The sequence below is a fragment of the Xenopus tropicalis genome, chromosome 5 (assembly GCF_000004195.4).
Source record: "Xenopus tropicalis strain Nigerian chromosome 5, UCB_Xtro_10.0, whole genome shotgun sequence".
Classification (NCBI taxonomy): Eukaryota; Metazoa; Chordata; class Amphibia; order Anura; family Pipidae; genus Xenopus; species Xenopus tropicalis.
Genome location: NC_030681.2, coordinates 86,288,386 through 86,312,950, shown reverse-complemented (window position 1 = coordinate 86,312,950; position 24,565 = coordinate 86,288,386). Strand labels below are relative to the sequence as shown.

General features: G+C 37.4%; 1 protein-coding gene across 1 annotated transcript in view; it reads right to left on the bottom strand.

Moving 5' to 3' along the window:
• Window positions 1-24,103, bottom strand: part of rngtt (RNA guanylyltransferase and 5'-phosphatase) — a 148,558-nt gene extending 124,455 nt beyond the window's left edge. The window contains 6 exon segments of the mRNA NM_001001222.1: window positions 10,184-10,427; window positions 13,788-13,863; window positions 15,662-15,750; window positions 17,704-17,807; window positions 22,175-22,284; window positions 23,951-24,103. Of these exon segments, the coding sequence (NP_001001222.1) occupies window positions 10,184-10,427; window positions 13,788-13,863; window positions 15,662-15,750; window positions 17,704-17,807; window positions 22,175-22,284; window positions 23,951-24,014 (687 nt within the window). The 5' untranslated portion in view covers window positions 24,015-24,103.
• Window positions 24,104-24,565: the final 462 nt, after the last annotated feature.

The window sequence follows — 24,565 nt, the reverse complement described above, 5'->3', positions numbered from 1 at the left end:
CGCAGATGCATGGTAAAATCATGACATAACATGCATACAACTGAAATTTTTAGAAGATAAACTGTGGAAGGAAGTAGATGTTAAAGAGGACCAAGGCATGGATTACAGTCATACCATTAAAAGTTTATTTTTGTATTTCTAAGTATGGGGTCTATTATCCAGAGGAAGAGCACAGATTGTGCTTGAAACGTTGGAATTTTTTCAATAAAACCACTTTTTCTTTTGTATCAAGTCCCTATGTGTGCGGCACTCTTTCTATTTATATATATATATATATATATATATATATATATATATATATATATATATATATATAAGTTTGGGAACCCCTCTTAATTCTTTGGAATTTTGTTTATCATTGGCTGAGCTTTCAAAGTAGCAACTTACTTTTAATATATAATATGCTTTATAGAAACGGTAGTATTTCAGCAGTGACATAAAATTTATTGGAAGTTTACAGAAAATATGCAATATGCATGATAACAAAGTTAGACATCCCGCTGCTTTAATCTGGGCACCCCAACAGAGATATCACATCAATACTTAGTTGAGCCTCCTTTTGCAGATGTAACAGCCTCTAGGTACCTCCTATAGCCTTTGATGAGTGTCTGGATTCTGGATGACGGTATTTTTAAGCATTTGTCCATACAAAATCTCTCCAGTTCAGTTAAATTTAATGGCCAAGCATGGACAGCCTGCTTCAAATCATCCCACAGATTTTCGATGATATTCAAGTCGGGGGCTGTGTCCAACCCCTGCGTAACTTCAACTTTGTGACTGATGCTTAAACATTATCCTGAAGAATTTGTTCAGGGCCCCAGTCCCTGAACTAGCCACACAGCCCCACAGCATGATGGAACATCCACCAAATTTGACAGTAGCTAGCAGGTGTTTTTCATGGAATGCGGCCTTCTTCTTCTGCCATGCAAAGTGCTTTTTGTTATGTCCAAATAACTCCATTTTTTTCTCATCAGTCCAAAGCACTTTGTTGCAAAATGACTCTGGCTTGTCTAAATGAGCTTTTGCATACAACAAGTGACTCTGTTGTGGAGTAAGTGCAGAAAGGGATTTTTCTCATCACCCTGCCATACAGATGTTCTTTGTGCAAGTTTCATTGAATTGTAGAACGATGTACAGATACACCATCTGCAGCAAGATGAGCAATACAGTATATGTAATAAAAATATTTCTTAACAGCAGGATCTGAGAATGATTTCATTAGGCAAAATGTGGAGATAGGGGCAGTTACCCTATGCACCTTGCTGAGCAGATCACACACAAAATGGTTGTTTAAAAAAAAGGTTTTTAAAAGCATTTAAGGACTAAACCGTGATCCCATCTGGGTATAAGATTTAACAGCGTTGGGAAGCCTCCTGATCAAAGGATGGTCTTATATGTTATTACCCTTAAACAATAAGTAAACCTTTTTTTTTTTTTCTATCAGTAAAATTAATCTAAACAGCCTCCAGAATTACCTACCTTTGTCCCAGCATTCTCTCTGACCTGGTTCCTCAGTCAGAAGTTAATAGTTTTTCTTTGCTTCCTTGTGCAGAGTGAAGCCCCTCCCCCTCTTCCTGTTCAGGTCTCTCATCAAAAAAAAAAAAAAACCCTGCTAATGCACAGACTGGCTCCTGCTGCCTCCAGGCATGCTCAGAAGGCTCTCCACTCTGACAACCCTGTCGAATTGAAGAGAGAACTGAACAGGAAGAGGGGGAGGGGCTTCACTCTGCACAAGGAAGCAAAGAAAAATGAATAACTTCTGACTGAGGAACCAGGTCAGAGAGAATGCTGGGACAAAGGTAGGTAATTCTGGAGGCTGTTTAGAGTAATTTTATGGATAGGAAAACAAAAGGTTTACTTATTCTTTAAGGGGTCAATTCTTTCAAACATACCAAGAGAACATTGAGGTATCACAGGTATAAACCCATTCTGTGCTTAGGAACCCTTTAAAAAGCCTAAATAAAAGGCTCACTAGAGATCCAGCACTCAAGCACTCACATAAAAGGGGTATAAACCTATGATAATATGGCAGGAGTCATGCGACTGACAATGTAACATTATTTATCTCTGTTTTGCAACAAAGATATATTTAAGAGACAAAAAAAGACATTTATACTGGATATCCAAATTACATGTACATAAAACATTCCACAGGCCAAATGCATAGCTGATCCACTGACATGCCATGGGAATTTAAAATGTGTTGCTATTTCCAGAGCTGTTTGGAAGCAGGATGGTTAATGTTCTGTACTGTAGTGCACAATGTACAGATGGTCTACCATCAATGCAATGCAAAATGTACAGATTAAAAGTAGTCTGATTTAAAATCATCATAGGAGTTCCAGTGGATACACGTCGCCATGTCGTGTAACCATCTGTTCTACTGACACCTTAAGGACACAAACCTACAGGGAAATAACTCAAAAAGAAACCAAATGTACAATACCTTCAGAGCCCAATTCAATTCATTCAAAACACAATTAACATTTACTATTCTTTTACAGCAATCAAGAATAAGACTGGTTTATGTAATAACCTACTGTGACATTTAAGAAATGGAAGGGCAGAAGGAAATTACTTGGTATGCTATTGGCCTCCATGAGCATTAATGATATTAAACTCAAGTTGACAGCTATTATCTCTCTCCAGGACTATTTCAGTATTTTTTTTTCTACACTGATACTATGGAAGCAGTTATTATAACTGCATAAAGAAAAGACAAAAACAAGATATTGAAAGCTCAGAAAGGCAACACTGCATAGCCTTTCTTACTTTCTTTATGACAGCACAAGGCCTCTAATAAAAGCATTTAGTTGCATTTATGTCACTCAACACCCTGTAAAGCGATTTTTATTATTTTAGAATCCACTTGTTCAGTATTTCAGATTGAGAGGCTAATGGTTATATTCTTGTAACCATTGTAACATCGTTCTACGTACCCTAAAACAAACCCTTCTTACTATGCTATTTCTAACTGGTCTACTGGCCAATAGTGAGAAAACACCCTGAATACTTATCCAGGTTGTGCCTGTAGACAAGCACTCTTCCACCATGAAGTCTCTGGCAATTCCCTTCTCACTACAAAAAGTCAAAAAGCCACAATACTTCGTAATTACGGGAAACTACAAACAAGCACAATTTTTTCTTAATGAGACACTTAATCACACAGTAGTTAGGTAACATAGAACATATAGTTTTGAAAATATAATTATGAAAATTTACCATTGGCACAAAAAAATATGCAAGGTAATAAGATAGAGTATAGCATGTGCATAACATAATTTCATGCCCCCACTTGTAATGGCAGCCAACAAAAGTGGCTCCCAGAAAAAAAAACAATGTAATAAACTTCCATACACAGGGCCTTCCCACAACTGATGAATAAACTATAAAAATCTAATTCATTTTGAGACATATGTAAATGAAAATTCTTAGTTTAGGGCAGTATTCAGTTACCAAAGTGCATGTCTGTGCTAGCATGGCAGGTTGCACACACAGTCTGCACCTCTTTTCCTGGTCACAGTTAATCATTGTTTAAGCCAACTGGACAAGCTTTACTTTCTTGGCATATCAAGGGAACCAGGCTCTAGAAGGTTCTTCACTTCTCTAGAGCTAAACAATAGTATGATGGGTAGTTAACATTGCAGAATGCACTACTTACATTCCTTCAATAATCAAAACCACAAGAAGGGAAGATCAAATTTAAAAAAAATCAAGTAAATGTTGGCAGGGATGTATAAGAAAATGCAGTTCTGCAACAAATTGTCATAAAACCCCTATGTTTGGGGCTCCACACAAACAAGGAACTACAATTTTTCTCTAAATCATTAGCATCTATAGAAACACTGTGGATTGTCACACAAATGTGAGAAGTAGCAACACCTTTTTTCATTAGAAGAGACAGTGTCACCCAATGTAATTTCAAGCAGGTATGCACTGGTGTTTTATTAAGGCACTTTTCAATTCCACATAACACATACAAACACGCAAATTAAAGTTCTTGCTTCTAAAACCAGAACACACTGGTTCCTTGATTACCAAGGAAATCTGCTCTTTAAAAGTGCCTCAGCCACTATTACAGCAACTCAATCCAGTAAATTCAATTATTTCACTCTTTTTGGTGTTTCTTTTCAGTTCTTCAAAACTTCACTCCCTGAGTGAGCAAAGCCTTAATTTCTCTGTTTGCTCTGAGATATACTCCCTTTCAGGGTTTTTCTTGTTACTGCGCCAAGAAAATATAAGTTTCCTTAATATATATGGTGCATAAAAAATATAAACATGACCTGAAAGCAAAGCAAATTTCACAACACAAACTACAGTTTGATATGGACGTGTGAAGTGGATAAGATCTAGATCCACTCGTCAGCCAACCTAGTGGATCCTTATCTTATCTCTTCACTTTGTGTCTAATTCCCACAGGAGCACTCTCTTGTTAACCCCACCCTATTCTGCCTTGGTGTGTATAAATGTTTTCTATTAGAGTGTCATATAATGTAACATCTTTAAGCCTGAAGAAGAGATGTAATACTATATAGCTACACTTGTAACACCCTCACTTGCATTTTGCAACTTGCTATGAAGTCTAATAGTTTCAGTTGTTTACCTTTTCTTTTCTTTCCAAGTGACCTTTGGTCCCACTGAGGGTCTTCAGCAAAATGTAATTATGATTTAGGATTCAAATTATACTGGGTTAGACTACAACGTTAGATGACTTTTTTTTTTATTTAAAACCTTTTTGCACCATTATTGTGCACTGCTTTTCCCATAACTTGTCTTCCTGAATTTTTGATTCGTTGGGTCCCCCGGTCACTAGTTCTTTCATCACAATATTTTATTTTCATGTTTGTCTTTCACGGGCACCTTTTCTGCTGTTTAGCTTTTCTCTATTATATGCACACTGGCTGGTTGGCCAATACATTTCCATTCTGGGGTATATTTTGCTACAAACTAGCATTCATTTACCTGAAATTTTTAAATCAACATAGAATTGAACTTTTGCCTGCTAGTTTCTTTTGTAATTGACATGGTACCTTATGTTGCTTTAAATAACACTATTATTATACTTTTCACTGTTCTTATAATGCATAGGAATGTAGTTACATTGCTTGCGATGGCCACGCAAGCTGGTTTTGGCACCAAAAGTGGAGGGGCATGGGTATTTCAATGTGTGTGTGTGATTTTCAGCTTCTTGGTCCCTGAGGAAGAACATAGCAGTGCTTGAAACATTTGATTTTTTTTCTTTGCACTAGTTCCCAAATGAGTGCAGTACCTTTTTTGATAAAAAAAAAAAAAAGATAGCAGGGTAACCTAATCCTAGATATTTAACTAGTCCTTTAGAATCACTTCTAGTCTGTTTTTTTTTTTTGTTTTTTTTTTTGTTTTTTAAACTCTCATTTATAGAACCCTCAAAGTATAATCGTTAGTCTTCTGTTCTTTGCGTATTTGTCTGGGCCATCATTACTTCCTTTGGCTTTGACAACTATTTCAGACCCTAAAATGTGTTTCTTGCTGTCTCCTACTATGTTCAGCCATGTTCAAAGTTTCCAGCTGCTACTACTACTGCTCTGCTATCTCTTCTTTAGAGAGGCCACTGAAAAGTAAAAAATGAATCTAAGGAAGGTGAGCCTGCCCCAAACCTCGGGGGCTTGAAAATCTTTTACCAATTATTTTATATACAAAAGTTGGGCATGCAGCACTAATGTCCTGACATTCACTCAAGGAACTTATTAAAATGTAAACTTTATTCCATCATTAGTAAAATTTACAATATGTTAGATCAAAACGAAAACCTTTTACTAAAGATGGAATACAGTTTGAATTTTAAAACATTACTTTTATAAACATTCCTTTAGGGACCCAGGGTGCTGAATTTGTGCAGCATTTGTATATGAAATAATCTGTATTTATTTATCTGTATATATACTCATACTAGTTATTATATCAACCCCTTAGCACCTGTTCTCCAGTGCAAACAAACATTTCTTCATAATGAGCTTTTTCAAACTCTTTAATTCAATAATATCCTGTTTGAGCACTAAAGAGTAAACCTGCACTGCCTATTCCAGATAGGGCCTTTCAGTTTTTGTAAAGGGCAAGAAGCACTGTCTCCTTCCATTAATGTTTACCCATTTTCAGCTCCAAACCTTTTTAGACCCTGCCATCAACCAAATACATTACCCACGAGTACCCTTATTTCCTTGCATGGCCTGATGCAGTCCATTAAATGAATAGGTGACTTACATATTTTACATACTAGATGAATAACCTTACATTTATTAACATTGGGAATGTTCATAGATAAATAAGACGACATGCCAAACCTCCTTGACTTTTAAAGATTTATCTATTCAATACCACATACGAAAAAACCTTTATAAAATCCTACCTGCATGTCAACTCCCCACGGCGAAGATAAATAAAACAAGGACAAAATAAGATAAAATATTGCAGAAAACTAATAATGTCCGGGAGTAAACACCTGTTTTGATTTATCAAAGGAGCAAGTAATCAATTTTGGAATTTGTTCCAGTTACTGCAGAAGATAAAAAGCAGCCCCTTTGTGATACCAGCTTAGAGTCAAACCTTACTTCCTTAAATAAATGGTGTAGAAAAAAATTAAACAAGCACTGATACATATTTGTGTGAAGATTTTGTGCTGGAATATTTGGATAGGATCACTGTTAAAGAGTTTTTACTTGTCGTTGCTGATGCAGCACTGTAACTGATGCCTATCACGCCAATCCTTGAGTGGCTCAAGGTGCAGAGAAAATTTTAAGTGATGGTCTTCCCACCTTCCAACTCCGTTTTCCAGCCTGACATCACAGTCTGCGTGGAAAATATTAATATAACCCCAGTTTCACAAGCTCGCTGTCTAAGAGACACATTTGACTCTGCTGTCTTTCATTCCCCACATTCAAACACTCTCTAAATCCTGTCAGTTTCACCTCAAAAACATTGCACGCATTCAACCTTTCCTCACTCATGAGACTGCAAAAATTCTCATCATTCTTGTCATATCTCACTTAGACTACTGCAACTCACTGCTCTGTGGGCTTCCCCTGTCTAAACTGACCCCAATCTAATCCAACATGAACAGTGCTGCCAGACTCATACACCTCTCCTCCCGCTCCACAAGTGCCGCCCCTCTATGCCAATCCTTGCACTGGGTACCTGTCACGTACAGGATTCAGTTCAAGATTCTTGTACTTACCTTCAAAGCACTCATTGGTGCCGCACCGCTCTATTTAACCACCCTAATCTCCAAGTACACCCCCAGACGCAACTACCACTCTACACATGGCCTCCCTCTCTCCTCCTCACTCATTACCTCCTCTCACTCTCGCATCCAGGACTTCTCACAAGCTGCACCCATCCTCTGGAACACTCTTCCCTGTCCCATTAGGTACTTCCAGACTCTCCAAGCCTTTAAACGGTCTCTTAAGACTCACCTTTTTATTCAAGCCTATAACCTAAACACTCAGAAATGAGATTACCCACTGAGTACCCCTAATCTTCCCTCAAACACTCACTAAACACTGGTTTTCACATTTCACTCTGCACTTATACACCAACTTTACCAACTTAGTTACCCTGACCTTATGTCTCAGCCCTCCCTTTTAGAATGTAAACTCTTGCGAGCAGTGTCCTCCCCCTAGTGTCTCCAAACCTCACCCAAATGTAACTGTAACCCATTTGTGTGAATCATTTATATGTACACGTTAACTGTTCTGTCTTTTGTACCCCTTTATTATGTAAAGCACTGTGTTAACTGATGGCGCTATATAAATAATAATAATCATGGACTCTCTTTGCTGGTGCAATCTGTGGTCTCCAAAACTAGGGGCTCATGAGATGTTGCCTCCCTAAATAACAATATTCCAAAAATAGTCCAAAAATTGTTTCTACTGCATTCCATTTTAGTAAAAAAGAAAAAAAAGCCCAACTCCCATGCTATAAATAGTTTCTTCTCAGTTTCTTGAAACTGGTTTCAGAAAGGCTTTTTTGGCAAATGACTGGGAAGTAATCTGGGAAAAGGATTATGTAGACCTTAACCTTCAAGTAAAGCTATTTGAAGCCTATTCTAGAATACAAACCACAAGCTCTCACACGATCATTATAGTGGAAGTTCTCCTAATCTTTTAGGCATGTGTGAGTAAAATATCTGGAGCCAAGACTAGTCCATAAAGCATCAAGAGCAACAAGATCAAGTGAGGCAATAAACCAATTGGTCACTAGATGGCACTACACACCAGTTAAATTACATAAAATGTACAGTAACAGCTCCAATCTTTTCTGGCACTGTAATCAGCCTGAGGGGACACATACCCTCATATGGCTAAAGTGCCCTGAACTTAAACAATTTTGGAACAAGTTAATAGAAACTATAAATGAAGTGACAACTTTCTGTCAAGATAGACAATGCCGCCACAATACAGCTATATGCTATACCAGAGAAAAACAACACCTTATCAGACCCACTCACCCTACATCTGTTGCAGGCCGCAAAGTCGCTGATTCCTAAAAAAGTCTCCTAACCCCCCCACCTACAATGAGTGGTTAGCTAAAGTGGAGGAAATAAGAAAACTGGAGGAGATATCCTTCCTAATACAAAACAACAGCCAGTTCTACAGAAACATCTGGTCACCCTGGATAGATTACCTACAGCCAATAAGGTTACGCACAATAAAGTGTTACTAGCCCAGCCACATAATGACCCCCCACCCCCCAACAAAGCACAGACAAAGGTATCATTTGATTTGCATTAAAAGAGTATACTTAAACTGTTGGATTATGCTGATTTGATAATGCGAACATGGAATGGTACTTCATAGTAACGACTTGTTGTCAGACTATGCTTTAAGCTCACTGATGAAAAAATATTTGTATACGTGATCCCATCCCCCCCCATCTTTCCTTCTGTACCCTCCTCCCATTTCATTGTTAAAAGCAAAATAAAGAATTTAAAAAACAAAAATATCTGGAGCCCTTCTAAATCAGTGATTCAATTTGATTTCAACCCTGATGCATAGGCTTTTGAGGCTTTACAGCCCTTTCACTACTGTCAGGGTTTTGTCTTCTCAAACTACAACGTTGTAGTTGCCTATAAATTAAGTCATCCAGTAAAAGACATATCATTGTCATTCCATTTGATTTGATTGTATTCATCTTTTATTGTGTTGCTGATTTTTGTTTACGTCAAACCCAAAAAGCTATTAGACGAGAGGGAGGTAGGGTGATAATATAATTTTCCATTAGGCTTTATAAATGCTCAACATAGAGGCTATCAGATAAACTTGACCATGTTAATATATAGGCCCCAGAGAATATATTCAATTAATGGATTCAAGTAATTTATGATTGAAGTCTAAGTGAGGAACTTCAATGAACTTCACAAATGGAAGTGGGAGTTAGCAAGTTAGTAACAGACACGGAACAGATACCAAAAACAAATATAAAGTAGTATAAAGCTAATATTAAAGGACAAGGAAAGGCAAAGTCACTTGGGGGTGCCAAAATGTTAGGCACCCCCAAGTGACTTGAATCGCTTACCTTTTACCCCAGGCTGGTGCGGTTCTCTCCTAACAGGGGAACCAGCCCAGGGTACAAGGTAAGCGATTTAAGTCACTTGGGGGTGCCTAACATTTTGGCATCCCCAAGTGACTTAGGCTTTCCTTCTCCTTTAATACCATTACACAAATCAAGGAGTATGGCACAGCAGTTAAAAGTGTGAAATCACTGACCAACTAAACTAGGCCACAAACCACAACCTCTATAGCAGGAACAACTCCTTACATTTTACCATAATGTATAATACTAAGGCAACATGTGGGAACTAGCTTGGAGCAATATAGCAATCTTTAGTTGGGTCTATTATTACCTACTAATATTTTTAGATAACTTTTGAACTTAACTGAATTGCTGTCTGACTTCCAAGTTCACAGCAGGAATGTGGTACAGAATCATTACTGGTCAAGCGGTTCTCTTCAAAAACCAATTGAACAATTGGGCATGTTTATTAAAAGGTGAAAATAATTCTCAAAAAAATATGTTCACATTTAATTTACATGTTTAGGATTTAAAGTGGGGTGGTCTTTTCACTTCTGTAGCCTCTAATAAATACACTGAAGTCCCCTGAAGGCAAAATTAAAAATAAATCAATGATGTAGTTTAAGAAAAACATTACCAATTTTAAACGTTCCTTTTTTCTTCTGTTATAAGCGGCTCCCGAGGACCCTGCCTCTGCTTCCTGAAATACTTTGTTCCCATCGTCATCTACATCCTCTTCCTCAAAGCACCAATCTGGGAGCTCAGGAGGCTTAGGTGCATCTTCAATGTCTCCATAACGATGGAACAGCTCCTTGAGGTAATCTGCTTTATAAATACCTGGAGGCCTGGCCTGTGCAAATGTGGCTACTGCAGCCTCAATGCTGGGAAGAAAACATAGAATCCATATGAATAGATCAATAAAAATAATTATTTCCACCAAAGGAACTTTATGTGGCAGCTCACCAAAAAATGAATAAGTACAAATTTATTATGGTGTAGACGGTGATATTCTGAGACAATTTACTGTGGTATTTGAATAATTTGCTTTCCTTAATGCTGTTCAGCTGCCAACTGACTGAAAACAGAAAAGGGCTGCTTTAAGGTTATAGTAGGGCCAAAGCAAAGATGTTATTTGTGGCTGTTCCCCAAGAAATTTGTGGCAAACTTGAGGGTACATTCTAATATAAAGACGGACAATATAGGAAGCAACCCAGAGACCCCCTTTACAACCAACCTCCATATGGAATACTACAAGAGTAAGGATACTAGATTTTTAATAAGGAAATTTGTAAGTTTTATGACATCTAATTTTACGTTAAATTTCCTATTTGAACAATGTCATAGAGCACTTCCAGCTGATTAGAACAAGGGGTCCATCACTTTTGGGGGGATGCTTATTGCAAAAAATTATAGCAGATGAATGGTCTCATAGCGGGTCCTGTGTAAATGCCCTTTAATTAAAAAGTCCTGAAACAGAGGTTAAATTTGATTACCTTTTTTAATTATTATAAATAGTTATAGTGACTTATCTTTTTATTGTCCAGAGTCAGATGACTTACAGTCAGATGACTTAACTTGAGTAAAAACAGTAGGGTTCAGTGCAACCCTAGTTTCCAAGTGGGACTAAAACAAACAAAGCAGTTTCATTTAAATTACAAATCTGAATAAATAAAAAGTAAATTGAAAACTATAAATAATAAAAGATGAAGATAAAAGAAAGTTATCTCAGAAAACAATGACCTGCATCATAAGTATGCTCATAATAAAGATAATTTAATTACAATACAATAAATTCCTCTATGTATCACTAACCGCTAGTGGTATAAATAGCAAGCAGCTAACAGCTTAATGTCACACAACAGCTCTGTCATTTCTCCTTGCTTTCCTCAAGCAACACGTAGTAGCAGCATGTGCCAGTAGCACAGAGGGAAAAGCTTTGTGATAGAAAATACCTGAGCCTCATATGTACAGATCAGTAGGGTGCTTGTAAGTGACTTCTGCCTCCTCCTTAATCTTAGATATCCCACTAAGCACAAAATGTTGTTTGGTGACAGACATCTATTTTCTTTTGTAAAAAAATCAGTCATTTTACCTCACCAAGCAAGCAAACACTCTTGTTTACACTGTATTGTCAGTTTTATTGTCTTAAAAATGTGGTTAATAATACACAAATTACTGTAGCCATCATTTGCCCTGCCTACAGTAATAACCTCTCTGTAATAAAGATCTGGTGATAAATGGTAATTGGATTTACAGAGGTTATCCAACAACTAAAAATGGTGTTTTTGCAATTAAAATTAACAAATGTCTGTGTCACAAATGATTCCATTCCAAGCATCTTAATAAAACTGCTTTTAAACGGTTTCACTTCTTTTTCACCTTGTTTCAGAAATGGTTAGCAATATCTACCAAAAGCTTCTCACATTCAGGTATTGGATGCCTTATTCTGAAACTAGTGATGTGTGGGTCAGGAAAAACTTAACCCCCATCTGACCCTAATCTGCAAAACCTTACAACTGACCCTAACCCACAAAATGTTGCCACTGTATTACCTGCGCACAACTGTACCCACATCTTTCCGCTCTGAATGCTACTTCTACGCATGCCTTAGGTTCCAAGAAAACTTAAACCCGCACCCAACCCAAACCCACATTGGTTAAACAAATTTCGGACCCCAACATGCCTGACACAAGGATAAACCTGAGGGTCCCGCAGGTTGTGGGTCAACCCACACATCACTACTGGAAACCCAAAAAGCTGATTCTAAGAAGTTATTTCTAATTTTTTTAAAATAATTCTTTTATCTCTGAAATAATAAAACAGTAGCTTGTACTTGATCCCAACTAAGCTGCACAAATCCATACGGTTGAAAAAAATTAAGCTTTTTGGATTTATTTCATGTGAAAATGTTCTGGATAATAAATTCTGTACACATACCAGTATTTTTTGCAGAAATCTGGGGGCAGTCCAGCAAATTGTTTGGGTTATTTTTTTCCTTTTGTGCTAGTACAGATCTTATAAATCAAAAACTAAAGAATAGGGGCATGAGGAATTCACAGCTCACAATGAAAGAGGACAATCTAAGTATAAAGCATAACAGCCCAAGAAATTGAACAAAATTACTAGATGAAATAATCCCTTAGTCATACTAATTCAAAATAACTCATAGAGGCAGATTTATCAAAGTCCGAATTTCGGATGTTTAGAAGTACGATTGGCAAAAATTCTGATTAAATATGATAATTTCTGATGTGCGTTAATTGTGCAAAAATCGGGATCATTAACGATCGTTCGGATACAAAAATTTCGTAACTTTTGGATTGTACCACAATATTTGCGTATCTGAACAATCGTTAACGGCGCAAAAACCTTTCTGATTTGAACCTTCAGTGCATGATTTTTGAAAACCAACCATATGACTCAATGGCACTCTGCAGCTCCAACCTGGCCCAAGGAAAGTCACAATACCAAAGCTTGAAGGAATAAAGAAACTTTCGTAGTTGTTGCGACAAATACAATTTTGTCACACAAACTGATGCAAAGCACGAAAACGTTGCATAAGTTAACGAAAATATCGTGAAAATATCCAAAGTTCTATAAATTAGAAAAAATACAATTTTTTTGTAATCGTACCCATCCGGACTTTGATAAATGTGCCCCATAATGTACAGAAATAATGCTAGATTAGTGCTGAATTTATGTCGGAAGAAATAATTGCAAAGATAATAGAGAACACTTTCAAACCAGAACCCCTATTTACATGTGGCAATTTTCCCCCAGAACTCAGAACTTAAGAGTGTTATGTTTTATTTGGTTATGCAAACTGATTATTTAAATTTCACAGTGACTTTAGGCTAATGCCAGACGAGGCGTAGGGCGGATATTTTCGGCAAGTGTTTTTAATGCGTATTTCGGCTACATGTGCCTGCACCCGAGCGTATCTCATTCATTCGGCTGCAGGCACATGTAGGAGGCGTAGGGCGGAATTTTCAACAAGCGATTCTCCGCTTGCCTAAAATATCCACCCTACGCCTCGTCTGACATCAGCCTAACTGTATTTTATCTTATTGACTATGTATGCTTGTTAAGATGACCAGGGTTGCATTGAGGCATATAACAAACATAATTTGCCCTGATTGACCACTTTGATCAGGTGCGCACAAATTGATATGTGTAAATATTCTGGACGTATATGTAAGAAGATTAGAGATGCAAAATGCTACTTCAAGCTACAAAATTACCTCCAATCCATTTTCTCAACTAAAAAGGCACAGATGAGGAAACCAGTTCGGTTAAAGCCATGAGTGCAGTGGACACCTGAGGGAAAAACACAATGTTAAAAAAAAATTGACATTTCACATATAAAGACAATAATATATTCCATGTATGTGTGTATTTATTTGTTTATATAACACCATAACATACACATCATAAACACAAAACAGCAGTAAGTTATAATTAATTAGACAGTGAGAAAGAATAAACTGTTGCTTGATGGTTAGGTGATTTTAGTACACAGTTTGGATTAGGTCCCTGCCCTGAAAAGCTTACAATCTGTTAGGAAGAGAAAAGACAGAAACAACATGAGGTATTTTACACAGAACTATACAAAGATGGAACCAAAAGCAAATATTAGACTATATAAAGATAGTCTACGTGAGCAATGTTACTGAATGCACATTAACTTAAATGATTTATCTTTAATTACTTTCTGGTGCATAGTGCCATCTAGTGGTAAACGCCTCATCTTACACAAACAAGTAATTCTGCCCAATCTTATCTGTTCAGTCAGGCTGAACAGAACTGTTCTATATAAAGTAAGTGATTTATTATTTGGAATGCTTGGGACATTGTATTTTCCAGTAATTTGGATCACTATAGCATAAGTCTTCTAAAAATCATTTCAACATAAAACACACCCAGTAGGATTGATTTGCCACCAATATGGATTTATGCAGCTTAGTTACCATCAAGTAAAAGCTACTGTTTAATTATTGCAATATATACATATAATTATTAGCTTAAATTTAACTGGGAGCATCTGTAATTTGAAACTTTGCGGATATCAGGTATGCTTAAACTATAAATTAAAGAGACACTATAATAATATAAAAAAAAAAAAGTTTGAACCTGTACATAAAAACAAAATGAAATTGTAGTACAGCAGGCTTGGTGAAATTTAATAATGATACATCTGTTTAAGAGTTAGATCAAGACATCTGTCAAAACTGACCATAATATTTGTTAATAAAGGCACGGGATATATTATGGACTACCCACAAGGATACAGTGATGACATTCCAAACAATATATTGTTTAAATAAATAATAGTTCTTTTTAAATTGATTCCCTTATGATTTGCAGTAATGTCCATACTAAATTTGATTTTACCAACTAAATTTCACAACTTTATATTCAATGTAAGCATTTTCGGTAGATTTCAGGCATAATGTTTAGGTTAAGGCCTCCATACAGAAGCTGATCCTGTAGTACCAAACTGTGCAAGTAAACTTACTTATTTTGCTTATGCAAATGCAATTTTAACAAGCTTTGCTCAAAATGACAACAGACAGTTATTAGCTCTGGAACCCCTTAGGACAAGGGTAACTAAGTGGATTGACCATTTTTCTCCGCAGACTTTTTTCTTTTTTTTTTTTAATAGAAGCAGATGATAGTGGACAGAGTGGATATTGCTGCAAAAATACATACATTCATGTTTTGTGCTAATATGCGCTCCGTGTAGCTCCACACAGGTTGACACTAGACCTGTCAAAGAAGCTTCGGGGGTGCACGCATAAGGATGTGCTTTCTATTCATTTTTTTTTTTTTTATAACAACTGCCAACAGAGGTAAGAGACCAATCCACTAAGTGTACCCTTGCCCTTAGTCCACCCCTAGTGGCTTATTTCCTCCTGCATTTTCATGCCAAAATCCACTCCATGTGGCTGCACAAAGCTTAGACCGTACCTGAGAGTGCGCTTGTAAGAAGGAGCAGAAGGTAGCACTTTGGCATATAATTAGCTCTGTGTGCCCCTAGCCTTACAGCCAAACCTAAACCCAACTTCAATTTACCGTACCTAAAAATAACCAAAATGAACCAAGAGCAAATACATACCTATGAGTTCAGTAGGATTTCGGTCAATAAAACGTTCACAAAGACGAAGAAATGTGTCTGTATTTTCCTGTGACGGACATTCACCATGTCTGTAAGATAAAGTACATACTGCTTTATAATGCCAATCAAGGCTATTCACTATTACTAGGCAAGATCACACATGCAGCAACCCACAGAAATTTGATTTTTGCTTTCATTGTTCTATCCTCAGCTGGACGACAAACTAATTACTGAATGGTTGCTACTGGTTATTGCCCTGGTGCAAATTTGAGTGATTTGACCACTAATTACACTGTTGTGTGACTTATTTTGTCGTTTCACTAATTCACACAATTTTTCTGGTTTTATAGCATTTTTATTCCTGTATTTGTATTCCTGATCTGTTTTTAACATAGCTTTGCTCTGCTTTGGTGTAGAAAAATAACTTTACCTATTTTGAATTCATCAGAATGTGTAATTTCCAAAAATGTATGGTTTTCTGGGGGTCTCTGTATAGTTAGGGGGGTTACGGCACATAATATGCTGTCAGGGGGCTCTGTGCAAAAGCGGAGTTGGCAGGCGAGAAATCCATATGGGCTATTTTCATTTTGGGGTCAGTACATACCACAGACTTTGGTATATCTATACATATTGGGAATCAAACTGTTCCTATTTGGGGTGATTTTCCTCTGTATGCAAGAAATTGTGTGAGATAAATGCGGCAAATTGCAACATTTTTAGGCAATTTTCTGAAATGTCATAAAAATCGGCAAACAGGAAAGCTTTACAGCTTGGTACTTTGGAGCATCAGGGGAATGTGTACTTTCCAAAAATATATGGCTTTCTGGGGTGAGCATATTTTTTTGTACCAATATCGCACATGAAGCATGGGTATCAAACTGTTCAGTGGACCCCTGGCGTTCAAATTTAGGATGTTTTATCTTGGTACCTAATTCTATGTGGGAGATAAGATGCTGCAAAGTGGAAGCTTTGAGGGGATTTTTGGAAATGTCATCAAAATTGCTACATTTAGAAAAGCTTTGCAGCTTGGTACTTTGGAGTAGAAAGACATGGGTACCCATTTTAGATTCAAGAGAATGTGTACTTTCCAAAAATATATGGATTTCTGGGGTGAGCGTACTTTATACTAGCTTTATCCCACATATAATGATGTAAATGTGTTGATTTTGCATGAGCTGAAATAACAGAAGTGATAGATCATTTGGGGGTTCAGTGGACCCCTGGCGTTCATATTTAGGGTGTTTTATTTGGTTCCTTTATGACCTATAGGAGATAAGATACTATAGAGTGGAAGCTTTGAATTGATTTTTTTTAAAAATTTCACAAATTTTGATAAAAACCAATAACTTTAGGAAAGCATTGTGACTTGATAGTTTGAAGTAGACAGACAGTTGTGCCAATTCTTGATTACCCAGAATCTGTTCTTTCCAGAAATGTGTAATTTTCTAGGATAAACCTTCTGTTAATGGAATTTTTGTCCTTGAATCTAAAGTATGCAGCTTTCTGAAGCAGTGCTTTGGAAATTTGGTAGTGTACTGCTGGGAGTTTTTGACCTATTCAAGTGAGAAATCTCCATAAAACTATATATATTTGGTATTGGCACGTTCAGGAGACATATCTGTTGCACATTGATTTCATAATATTTGCTAAACAAATTGCACTGGTTAGAATATTAATACCCACAAAATACCTCAGCCCTTTATCAAGGAAGAGCTGTGCCTCCAGATTAGTAAATAATACAGATAATTACTACATGGCAGTTCAGAAACCAGTGCAATAAGCATCAGAATGTAATAATCAGGCCAACTTCTTTTTCTACTTTATAATTTGTGAGGGCCCCTAAGCTTAGCTTCTTAATAGCTGCCCAGAGCCCACTGAGCATGTGAGTCACAGAGACTTTCCAAGATGTGGAGCCCCTGTGACAAGTCTATAGGCCTGAATCATATAAAATATGGCATTTTTAGCCATATTCATTTTCAGAGTTTAATTCTCCTTTAAAAATTATTATGAAATAAATTATGTGTAAAAAACATGGGACTTACCCTTTGCACTGAAGTTTGATGTACTTGATACCTTCTTTTTCAATATCATTTCGATCATAGAACCTAGTTGTGTTGGTCAGATCTACTAACAGCCCCATTTTAACCTGTGGAAATGAAGCTAGATTAGACTAATAGAATAACTTGCTTTATTTATCAGTTGTTTTACTTATCCACCACAAGAAAAATATATAAAAAGGGAACTTAGGACAAAGGGCACAGCATTTTCTTCTGCTTAAGCCACTCAATGTGCTAAGCCAAGTTTAAACAAAGTATCAACAGACGTCAAGTGCCAGAAGATAAAAAGGCTGCCACACAGATAAGTATAGGTTTAAAAACTTCTCTTAGGGCTCTGGCACACGGGGACATTAGTCGCCGCGAGAAAACTCCCTGTTTGCGGGCGACTAATCTCCCCGAGTTGCCGCCAGTTGCCATCCCACCGGCGACTTACATTGTCGCCGGTGGGATGGTAGGTGATGGCAACTCGGGGAGATTAGTCGCCCGCGAACAGGGAGTTTTGTCGCGGGCGACTAATCTCCCCGAATGCCAGAGCCCTTATGCCGCAATATGTTAAAAATGTATGTATGCGCTGTTTTTCTGCACTTTGTTCCATCACATAAAGAATCCTTATTTTTCACTCCATTACATATGTATAGTATAGGGAGTTGTGGAACGATGTATGCTATACATTCATTCTGACTAGAATAAATCTGTGTAGAGGCTCATGTATACAGAGATGGATGTATGTAAAACAAATGAATATGTCTCCATATGTAGATCATGACATGCAAGGAATCTAGTTGTGACAGATCATGCCATATATTACAAAGTTAGCTTTGCCTGTGTTTGGAAAATTTTGTGTACTTATAATAAATAAGGATAATCGTTCTTATTCCATATAGACTGTAAATACCATTATTTTTTGTGGTTGGGTGCATAATAAATATGAGGACTGGTTTATAATTTTATTTATTGTGATTATGATGAACTATATATCCCTAGAGCTTAGTTTGTTAGTCTTCCACATAAAACTGCTCTTGTAGTAACAAGTACTTTAGGGTGGTTATATTATTATCAATATTTCTGTGAGTCATTTATTCTTTTATAATACATTATTTAAAATACGTATTTAAATCATTATTCAAGAGCACTCTCAGGACTGTGTAGTAAGTGCAAGATTATTGTGATCGACGTTTCGTTCCTCATTTGGAGCTTTCTTGATATCTTGTTACCTTAATAAAAAAAAAACACTTACCTAACCACCACCTATATACTCTTGAAACCACAATAAAGCTGACATCATTACAATATAAAAGTGCTCATAATATTAGTTGCAAAACATAAAAACCATAAGAAATGAATAAAACATAATGTAGTGAACAATAGAGTAGTAACCTCAAAATGTGTACCTATAGTAATGTCAAAATGAATACAAGTAGCAACGTAAAATGGAAAATAGCAACAATCCAATGATACCAAAATGGCAGTGCAACACTTGCAGGCACATATTAACCACAGAAGAAAAGTACCATAAGAAAAGTGCTCAGAGGTATTCAGAGAAAGGAGAAAACTTACACCTTGAAGACTAATGCACACGTGGATATCAAATATTTTTTTTCATTATTTGGGGACCCTTGCTTTATTTTAGTCTGTTATTGGTTGCTACTGTATAGTAGCTACACTACACACTGGTAACAACACAACTATAGCTGCACTCTCACATATTCCCTAAAACATTTTTTGCAGTGTGACAGTATTACTGTGGTCAGTATGTATAGCTCTGTCTATAGCTAGTGCTACACTGGACTGTTTCTAGGCCTGCATATAAGCACAGGCAGAGAAACTGCCCCTCCATTCAAATCCGCTCTCTCCTGTGTCTGCACCCAAGGAAAACATTTTGGCCTGGGTGCACTCACGGAATGGATTTTGAAAATTTCCCTGTGACTTGCAATGAAACTGCAACATTGTACAGTGGAGTTTAAAGAATTATCTTTCCCTGTCTTTGGATCCTCTTCTGTTAGTTTGCCACAATAGATCTTGCGCAGTTGAATCTATGTCTGGAATCTGTCCCCTGCACAGGGGAAAATGGTGCCTTTGAACTTAGTTTTATGGCAGGTCCGCACACAGGGGAACTTTTAAATGGAATAAATGGTGCTGGGGGGAGCTTGGAGGGAGGTAACACCAAAAAATGAAAGTGTTAAAAAGCAACTATAATACAATGCACTGTTGCCCTGCACTGGTAAAATGTATATGTTTGCTACAGAAACAATTCTATAGTTTCTATAAAAAAAAGCTGTTGTGTAGCCATGGGGGCTGCCATTCAGTCAGAAAAACAGGAACAGGTTAGGGCTCTGGTACACGGGGAGCAGGCAATTTCGGCAAATCGGCGTTGCCTCGCGAGGCATTTTTGGCGATTTGCCAAAATCGCCTGCGCAGCGCGTGCCATCCCACCGGCGACTTACATTTTCGCCGGTGGGATGGTAGTTCGGGGAGATTAGTCACCCGTGACAAGGGAGATTTGTTGCGGGCGACTAATCTCCCCGTGTGCCAGAGCCCTTACATAGATAGCAGATAAGTTCTGTACAATACAATGGTGTTTTATCTGTTATCTGCTATGAAACCTGTGCCTTTTCTCCTTTGAATGGCTGCCCCAATGGCTACACATCAGCTTTGTTTACTAAACTTTAGTAATGTTTTTAAAGCAAATATTCCAGTTGTACCAGTGCAGGGTAACAGTACATTATATTTTGATTACTTTTACACACTTCCAGTTTTCAGTGTCACTGTTCCTTTAAGGCTGCTAAAAAAAACATGTATGCATTAAAAAGGTCCTCTAAACAAAAAAAAACTTTTTCCATAGTAAAGAAAATTAATTTCTAGGTAAATTTATAATTAAAATGTTTCAATGGTTTTAAAGTTATTTACAAATTATGGGATTTTATATGCAGATGAAACACGCTCTCTAATGCTGATGCCACACAGGGCTGATTCTCGGCCTGGCTTTTTACGCAGACAGAGAATCAGTCCCTATGCTGGCATGAGCCTTGTTTTTTGCCTAAGCATTCCCTGGAACTGTCATGATTGTGGAATACAAAATACATAACTTACCTTTTAGAAAACAAATTAAAGAGACACAGCGCCTAGTTCATATTCTTCTATTTCATACTTAATTCACGTATCAGACATGCTTCAGAATTCTGATATTTATGCACAAGATTTTTTTTGGTGGTGTCATTAAAATTTTTGTTGTTTCACAATTGTTTCTTTTTTGCTGACTGTTACTCCAGAAATGCAGAGTAACTATGGGGGCATCCTTTTCCCCACTCATGCCAACCTATTCATTGATTGGAGAGAGTGTCCCGTATGCATAAAATGATAACTAGTCCATCACCATATTGTTTGGTACAATTAATACATTCACAAACTGATAGTCATCAGATATTATTTTACTTAAATACCAATAATTTAAATTTAACATTTGCTATTTTCATAATTTTTGGATCTTGAGCCAGTGGTAGAAATGATTACTGGTGAAATCTGCTCAAAAGTTCTCAGTAAACTTACTGCTGGCAATACAGTACTTCTGCTCCATAGCAGCACGGCGAAAAGGTGACGGATGCTTGAATTCCTGTGTGCACTGACACGGAAGTTGTCTTCGTGTTAGAGGACCTTCGGAACTTAAACTTTTTATTTAAATTTATGATCACAACATTACCCCCAAACTGTCTGAACAAATAGAAACATAAATTTAAACTGCATACGCTGATAAAAAGCTTAAGTGACGAAGGTCCTCCAATACGAAGACAACTTCCGGGTCAGTGCACACAGGAATTCAAGCACCTGTCGCCTTTTCGTTGTGCTGCTATGGAGCAGTTTGTCACTAAAACTCTACATGAATCATTTAAAAAAGGCAAGGGGGGAAAGGTTAGACCTAATGTTAGGGATGTTTTGTGACTTATAAACTATTTAAATATTTTTATTTTACTGTTCCTTTAAGACAAAAATCATGACACGTTAACACAGTGGGTCTCAACCTTCCTAATGCCGTTTAATACAATTCCTTATGTTGTGGTGACCCCCAACCATAAAATTATTCCTAAGACCATCGGAAATATGTGTTTTCCAATGGTCTTAGGCAACCCCTGTGAAAGGGTCGTTCGACCCCCAAAGGTGTCCCGACCCACAAGTTGAGAACCGTTGCCCTAACATCAGGAGGCACCAAACAACATGATGGCTGAGAAGAAAACCAGTATCTGCTTTGTGACTTAGTTTAGAGTAGAATACAACTGGATCTGCTTTATTATAAAGAAGTACCTGCTAATATTAAATATGATATTAAATAAAATACTCTCTAAGAGTTCTTTAAAACGTGTTCTTTAAAAAGCACCCATATTAGGCAGTTTATAAAACCTTAGCCCAGTTTCTTATTTCAGAATATTTGTACTTGGTTAACAGAAGAAGATGCCCTACTAACCTTTAGGCTTTTCAAGTAGTTGGAGAGCATGCTGGGATGGAAACGATTCTCCTCAGGAACCTGATCATCATATTTTGGTCCTAACATAGTTTTCAGAGGTAAAAATTTTGCTGCGGGTGGGAGAAAAATCTAAGCTGTAACTGAAAACACACTTTCAACCACCTGCACATATTAGTGGCAAGGTATGCCAGTACAACATAGAGTAGAAAAAGTATAAAACCCATAAAGAAATGGCCAGCAAAAATGCTTTGTTCTCTGGGCTAGAATACAAAAGTGAATGCTATTACATTGAATCTAAAGATTATGCATAGACTCTACCAGAACACATTTTAACTCTTTAAAAACCACAAAACCATAGTAAGGCCATCAACAAGCATTTATGCTGGGTTAGATCATGTTTTAAAGGTATTGGGCCTCAATTACAGCCTGCAGGAAAAGTGCTAACATCAGCGCAATCCTCATTCCCAAATACATCTTCCAGGCAAAGGGAGACTTCCCTGTAACAATTTTAATAGACCTGTCAATCAAAATCTGATTCTGACTCCTGCATGAAAAGAATCTGATTGCTAAAAAGGGCATAGGGAAGATTATAAAATTACTATGTTTTTGTAATTGGTTTGGCTCGTTTTTATCACTTGCCCATTGGTATTAACCACTGTAATAGTGTCAGCCCTTCAGCGGGATAATGCAGAGTTCTGTTAATTATTATAGACACTAACACTGAGGTATAGGTTTGGGTAGTGTAAGTATCAGTTGTCCCTTACATAGTGCACATATGTATTCACATTTTTACATTTTAGCACAATTTTTTTTTTGCCTGCGGTTAATCTGCGCTACCGCATATGACGAATCTCCCAAAAATGCTTTCCCACTGGCAATAATGTAAATCTTTGATGGGAAAAAATAAGCGTTGCTTTGTTTTCCGAAGCCGCCCCAAATCTGCCTCTCGAGGAAAGAGACAAGGAAGTGAAAATTTCAGAAAGCTTGTTCTGAGGATATTACACTGTGTGATATTAAACCAATGGCCTTCTTTAAATCAGCATCCCAACAACAGCTTAGAACCACAGGTCAAACATCCCAGATGAACCCTTTTTATTTAACTCCAGTCTTGACTGTAACTGCACTTAAGCAGATATTACTTTTACTGCCTACTATACACCCAGTAGAGGCCTTGCTATACACATACCAGTTTAGATAGAGAAGTGTGAGGACTTGCAGGGGGCGTCTGGCTGAATGTGCATAAAACAGCCCAATAAAACTCTCAGTGTTTCCTTATCTCTACTGCCTGACACTCTGTCAAAATATCACTATTTACCCATTACTTACTATTCACATTCATGGGAAAGGGAGATACTATACCATGTTCCTTTTACAATGGTTTACAGATTTCACTGTATTATTAAAAGGATATACTGGATCCTTTGATATACAAGCACTTGCTATTGTACTGCTTTAGCACAGCTCTGTAGCACCAGCTTGGCTTCTGTCTGCCTTATACTAAAATCAAATGGTTTGGTGTCGAAACCGAAAACTGGGTGTTTACTACTATGAAACATGACTGACTCTTAACCAGATCTAATCTAATTGTTAATATATAAATGTGCCGCTTAGTGTTTACGCCAGAAACCTAAAGCTTACTACTGAACCAATCCTCAAAATGCATTTCTCCGGTTCTTGTTATACTACAACTCTCTGATCCCCATACCGCTTGCAGTGGCAGCAATTTAGGGTACAATTTAGGGTACACAGACAGTACATGAGTGCTGCCCTTCTTACCTGCCACAGGCTGCCCCCTCCGGGGACAGTTAAGCCACCTGGGTGGTATCTTGTTGTGTGCCATGCTAAGTCCCTGCTTATTTCACACACAAAAATGGGTTACGATTATTTTTGGTGCCTGGAGAGTCACGTGACTACCTGCGCCACTCACAGAGCAGCGGCCGCAGAATGTGACGTAGCCCCTATTTAGTTGCGGAGCTAGTCTTCCTCAACTATCCCGCGTCTCTCTACTTCCATTCAAATCGAATGCCTTGCACCCAAAATGCACTGCGCATGTATTAGCTCCGGAAACGCATCCCAGTGTGCTGGGCAAAAGAGGAATTGACAATTGGAAGGAATTCTTTTTACGTACAGAACGAAGGTTGATGCAGATATGAATTAGTACTGGAAGAAAACGATGTACAAACCTGGCCTTTTTAAGACCACATTGACAATTGTACTAGAGAATTGTTTATTTCTAACAAAATATTGCTTATCCGCCTGTCCGAACCAATATCACTTGGTCACGCTATTATATTTTTCCTGCTCACATTTTCGTGCAGTATAAATCCGTGGAATTTGTCTGCTTGCTAAGTCTAGCCTTGGCCTTTTGTTTAACCTAAATCTTCCCCCAGT